Source organism: Centruroides vittatus, unplaced genomic scaffold (genome assembly GCF_030686945.1).
Source record: "Centruroides vittatus isolate TY-2023 unplaced genomic scaffold, ASM3068694v2 contig_630, whole genome shotgun sequence".
Lineage (NCBI taxonomy): Eukaryota > Metazoa > Arthropoda > Arachnida > Scorpiones > Buthidae > Centruroides > Centruroides vittatus.
The window spans coordinates 1,587,723-1,593,838 of record NW_027122387.1 but is presented as its reverse complement, the minus strand read 5'-3'; the positions used below and the strand labels follow the sequence as shown (position 1 = coordinate 1,593,838).

The 6,116-nt window shown below is 34.6% G+C and overlaps 1 protein-coding gene across 1 annotated transcript; it reads left to right on the top strand.

The window, feature by feature from the left end:
* Positions 1-228: 228 nt before the first annotated feature.
* LOC136979612 (four and a half LIM domains protein 2-like) lies at positions 229-5,787 on the top strand. Its single transcript, XM_067275635.1, has 9 exons — positions 229-344; positions 501-586; positions 655-835; positions 1,145-1,378; positions 1,455-1,670; positions 4,561-4,761; positions 4,832-5,006; positions 5,086-5,442; positions 5,519-5,787. The coding sequence occupies exons 1-9, from the start codon at positions 318-320 to the stop codon at positions 5,686-5,688; spliced, it is 1,647 nt and encodes a 548-aa protein (XP_067131736.1). The 5' UTR covers positions 229-317; the 3' UTR covers positions 5,689-5,787.
* Positions 5,788-6,116: the final 329 nt, after the last annotated feature.

Sequence of the window (6,116 nt, the reverse complement as noted above, 5' to 3'; positions counted from 1 at the left end):
ATTAAAATTTATATTATTTTATTTAAAAATTTTTATTATTAAATAAAAATTAGTATTTGCATTGTTAAGAAATACTTAATCTATATGTTTTTACTTTTTATTTAACGGGTTACAGCTAGTTTAATTTAATCAAAATTTTATCTTTAAATTATTTCGTAATTAATAAGTAAGAGTTTATTTATTTCTGATTTTAGTATTGGTAATAATAAAACAATAAATGAAACATAATAAATTTGGTGAAACAACAATGAGCATTAATAATAGTTGCAGGAAAACTCTCATAACATCAACATCGTCTAAATTTTAAAGAAAATATAATGGAGAGAAGAGACAACACATTTCCGGCAAGTTGTTATATATTTTTAACCCATTGGGGTTGGAGTTTTTTATATAAATATGTTCGAATCTCTTTTCCTTGGTTATTATTAATTAATCACATGTTTTTAAACTGTATAAAGTAAAATTTTAAAATCTTTTTCTAACTTGTTTTTGTTTAAAAGGACGTGCTAATCCAAGAAATAGACGAGGGACAAGCATGCTTGGAGTGTCAAAGTAAATGCCCGGGTTACAAATCGCACGCATGGAGGTGAGATATTCAAGTTATAATTCGCTTATTAACTTATATCATAATAATCAATTTCACTTCACTAATAGAACTATTTGCGAAAATTGTAAATGCTCACGCGAATGTCACGATATTTGTCACGATGATATAATTAACGTCCGGAAGATAATCGGGATGAAAGATCAAGACGAACAAAATAGAATGTGGTTGAAACGGACTGCTTTGGAAGAATGGTATTCCTGGGTTCCATCTGAGCTGTCTCCAGATAAAGTAGGCAATTGTCTTACATAGACTTAATTTTGCATATACTAGCGAGGTTGAGGCCGAAGTTTTAAACGCGAAAACGTGTACGTCGGACGTTCGGCGTCACTTTCCTGTAAGCCTAGGAGTTTCACAATGGCGTTTGGAATGTCGAGCATGATTCCACTGACTTTTCAAACGCCATTGTCAAACTTCTAGGCTTACAGGAAAGTGACGCCGAACGTCCGACGTACACGTTTTCGCGTTTAAAACTTCGGCCTCAACCTCGCTATTGTATTAATAATGACTTTACTATCTGATCCATTCTCATATTTTCAGATTCAATTATACTTCACTCAAATCCCTTGTGAAAAAGTGCCTCGGATCGGAACATCCGGTGAAAAATATCGCGAAAAACAGATTATTACACAGCTTCCTAAACAAGATTTCTTTGAAAATTTCTGTAAATTTTTACAGAAAGAATATCAGAAGCAATACGCAGACTTTATTTGTGAACGTAATAAAACAGCAATGGACATTGCTTACGTCAAAAGTGGTTTGGAGCATACTTCGGTGAGACTGAAACAAAAAGTAATTCTTTTTTGTTTGTCTCGGCTAAAATTTTAATTACAATATTGCGTGTTTATAGGAGTGTTACGGTTGCGGAGGTATCATGATATTCGGAGATTTAGCAGTAGTAAATTCGAAATTAGGAGAAAAGAATCCGTTTCATCCCAGCTGTTTCGTATGTTCGGTATGCGAAGAATTATTAGTGGATTTAGTTTTTTGTATTGCAGACGGCAAAATTTATTGCGAACGTCATTACGCGGAACAAATAAAACCTCGATGTGCGGCCTGTGACGAGGTAAACGATTTTAGATTATTTAAAAATATCTATCTATATTCGGATTGTGAACTCTCTCCATCTCTCTCTATCCATATACCACGCCTCCTTAATCCCGTTTTCATTACATGCTAACTTTACTCCGTCGTATCAAGTTCGTCTGGGTCTTCCTCTCTTTTTTTGTGGAATGTATTCCATTGACATTTTCGGGAGTTTCTCATTACTCATTCTTTTCGCGTGTCCAAACCAAATAAGTTGTTTCATCTGTATTTCTTCCAAAACCGTCTCCTTCAATCTCATTAGGTCTTTGATCCTCTCATTAGTTATTCTTCTCTTTTCGACATTCTGCACGATCTTCTCAATGCATCCATTTCAACTGTTGTTACTTTTCTCTTCTCTTCCCCGGTCATTCTCCACGACTCCGCCCCGTATAATAGAATGCTTTTAATAATAATAGCGTTATATGTATATTTTTTTTCTTGATCTAGTTATTTCTTCACTCCACTATTTTTCATTTAATCTTTTTACTGCTCTCTTATGTTGTGCTGATCTTGTATTAATTAATATCTTGTATCGCTTCCATCTTGATGCATTCGTACTCGAAAATAATTGTATTGTTCACACCCCTCAATCTTTTCTCCTTCTTCCAGTTCCGTGTCTGTTTAGCCTCTCCTATGCATAAATATTTTGTTTTACTCGTGTTTGTATATAAACCTCCTTTAAAATATTCCTCTTTTATTTTTCTTGTCGTGTATTCCAGATCATCCTTATCTTCTGCCATTACCACCTGATCATTTGCGAATTGCAATTTAAACATCGACTTACAGTTAATATCTATTCCCGTATTACAACATTTCTTTTTCCATGTTTCAATACTCCTTCTACGTAGATTTTAAATATAAAGTTGGTGAGATACAACACCCCTGTCTTAGTCCTTTTGATAGACGGCCGGATGGCCGAGCGGTCAAGGTGGCAGCCTACCGCTCTGGGGGACCCGCGATCGAATCCGAACGGGTCGAATAATCCCCAGGAATTTTTCGGGGGGTGGTCCGTTCGGATATGTCGGGCCCCGTCCCTAACCACCCGGTCGCCCCATTGTGGGCCTGGCCGAACCCATAATGGGCCTTCTAAAAGAGGCCCTCTTAGTGCCCACAGGGCGGAAAGAGTTAAAAAAAAATAAAATAAAAAAAAAAGTCCTTTTGATACCGTAAATCCTTCTGATATATTTTTCCAATTTTTATTTTTGTTATGGATTTTCTATATAATTCTTTAACTGCTTTGACAAGTGTGTTATTAATATTTATCTCTTTTAACGTCTCCCATAGTTTTGATGTTAGAACATTATCACGTGTCTTCGTTAAGTCTATAAAAAACAAATGATTTCCTGTCTTGTTGCTAGTCTTTTCTCCATAATCTGTTTTATACAGAAAATATTGTCTATACATGATCTTTCTGCTCGGAATCCAATCTGATCTTTTGCTTTTGTTTGATATTCTTCTTCGATTAGCTCTCTTATTATTCCATGTTATTTGATTTGTCCTAGAGCTTCATTCGATGCTTCGTGTGCTGTTTTTGTATTTTCGTATAATTCTATAATGTTATCATATTCGTTTTCTTCCAATTTTTCATCTAATCTTGTCTGAAACAATCTCTCGTACTTTCTCCTACTAAGCTTTCGAGATTAAATTTAAAATCTTTAATTACTTCCATTTCTATTTTCTCTTCATTCTGTGTCTGTATTATTGTTTTGTAAAAAATAATGATTTTTGCTCTTACCAGATAGTGGTCTGAGCCGCAGTTAACACCTCTCTGTACTCTTACATCTAAAATTTTAATTTTGGTTCTTTGCTTCGTAGTAACGTAGTCAATAATTGATTTCCACTGCCTAGTATGTTCAGTCCATAATATATTTATGAATATCTTTATGTTTAAAAACGCATTATTGACTTTAAAGTAATTTGTATTACAGAAGTCTATTAGTCTTCTTACATTGTCATTCGTTACATTTTCTCCAAATTGTCCAATAATTTTGTTATTTCTCAATGATCCCGTTCTTGCATTAAAATAACCCAGTAACATTATTTCTCTTGTCTCTCCAGTTTCATCTATCACCTCTTGCATCTTGTAGAACAAATCCTTACCCTCACGGATTTCATCCTCATTTGCAATAGCGTAGCGAACATAACTGGCGCCCGGAGTATGACACTTTATTGGCGCCCCCTCCCCTTCCAGTTCGTCTTGGAGACCATTTGGGTGCCCGGAGTGGTTCCCGGAGCATGATACACCCCCTTGCACCCCCTCGCTACGTCACTGCTCATTTGATGCATAAATTCCAATGATAGTAATTTATCTTTCAAAAATATTTAGGTTAACTTTCATCATTCTTTTTTCTATTGTTTCAAAGTTGGCAATATTTCTCTTAAATTCTTTTTTTATCATCATGGATACACCATATTTTGCTCTTTCTTCTTTTGGCACGCCAGAGTAAATAAGCACATAGTCTTCCAGTTCTTCCATTTCCGACCCTTTCTTTTTTGTTTGTTAAGATCATAAAGTCAATTTTCATTCTTTTTATTTCTTTAAATATCTCTTGTCCTTTTGATTTGATCCCTTGTACATCCCATGTAGCCAAATTCATTGTTTATTTACCTTGCCTTAGTCGTCTACCATATAATTCATCCGTTATTTTTTCCCTGGAGCTTTCTGTTGCAGTGTGATTCTTTCACAGGATGCAGGCCAAATCGTCCAAACCCCCAACCCAGAGGACCGGAATAATTTTAAATTTATTACCTTTTGAAAAGTTTTTATTATTTCCTGAAATTACTCTCGCGATACGAAATTCGTTCGGTTATTCGTTTTACGTCATTTTAAAAATATAATGAATTAAAAATAACTTATCTTGATTTTATAGCTTATTTTTGATGGGCAGTATATCAGAGCGATGTCAAAAGATTGGCACACGATTCATTTCTGCTGTTGGCAATGCGATGAATCTCTCACAGGTCAGCGGTATGTTCTAAGAGATGACCAACCATTTTGCCTTCGTTGTTATGAAAAAATGTATTCCACTGTTTGCGACGAATGTGGAAAAGCAATAGGAGTAGATTTAAAAGTAAAAAAAAAACATTGTTTTATTTTTATTTCTTAATTAATACATGTATAATTTCATAAATTTTTTTCAGGATCTCTCCTACAAAGATAAACATTGGCACGAAACATGCTTTGCATGCAATAAATGCCACACTTCATTGATAAATAAACCTCTCGGTTCGAAAGCAGACCAAGTTTACTGCGAAGCCTGTTACGAATCGGATTTTGCGGCCAAATGCGACAGTTGCGGTGAAGTAATTAAAGCAGGTACAGAGAAATTTGAATATTTCCTTAATTAAAAAATTCTTTAATTGCACTAATTAGCGATTTAAAAATATAATTTTAGGTACAAGAAAGATGGAGTGTAAAGATAAAGAATGGCACGAAAAGTGTTTTCGCTGTGTTGTCTGCGCTAATTTCATAGGCAACAAAAGCTTCATTCGAAAAGATAACAACATATATTGTCCTAGCTGTTACGAAGAAAAGTTTTCTATACGTTGCATCAAATGCTATCAAGTAATTGAAAATGGTGGTATTAATTATCTTAACGAACCTTGGCATAGAGAGTGTTTTTCTTGTACTAGCTGTCAAGTGTGTTTGGCGGGACAACGATTCACTTCCAGAGACGAGAAACCCTATTGCGCCAAATGTTTCGGAGAATTGTTTGCACAAAGATGCATCACCTGCAATAGGCCAATTACTGGTTAATTTTTATTTATTTTTTGTACATATATATACTCGTATGAAATCGTTATTCAGCAAAATTCATTTTGTTACAGGCATTGCTGGAACATTCTTTATATCTTTCGAAGATCGGAATTGGCACAATGAATGCTTTTTATGTGCCACGTGCAAACGATCTCTCGTCGGAAAAGGATTTATTGCAGACGGAGACGATATCTACTGTCCAGAATGTGCCAATCAAACATTAATTAATTCATCGATATAATTCACCACTCTTCAAATTCATCTACCAAAATTTAAGACAATTATTTCGGCAATACAAAAATTCGAAATTATAGAATTTTTCTCGCGGTTTTATATTTTATTTCAATAAAATTTAATTCCAATATTATTAATACGATTCTAAAATTTTTATTTATTATAAAACAGATATATTAAGTTGTATTTCTTTGGACTACATCCACGAATGTGTGCAATTGCTCACGTATTCTGATGACCGGATGACCGAGGCGGGCTTAGCCTACCTCTCTTGGGACCCAAAATTGACTGCCAGTGAGCAATTCAAGGATTTTTTATGGGTGGGTCCGTCTCGTATGATCCGATCGTCCCCATTATGGGCCTAACCGAATCCCCAATGGGTATGATTAAAAATAATTTTTTAGTGCCCTTATTATTGAAAACAACACTAATATT

Coding starts and splice junctions, on each gene's coding strand:
- LOC136979612 (XM_067275635.1), top strand. CDS start 318: ATGGAGAGAAGAGACAACACATTTCCG. Junction 836..1,144: donor CTGAGCTGTCTCCAGATAAA/GTAGGCAATTGT, acceptor TCATATTTTCAG/ATTCAATTATACTTCACTCA. Junction 1,671..4,560: donor GATGTGCGGCCTGTGACGAG/GTAAACGATTTT, acceptor TTGATTTTATAG/CTTATTTTTGATGGGCAGTA.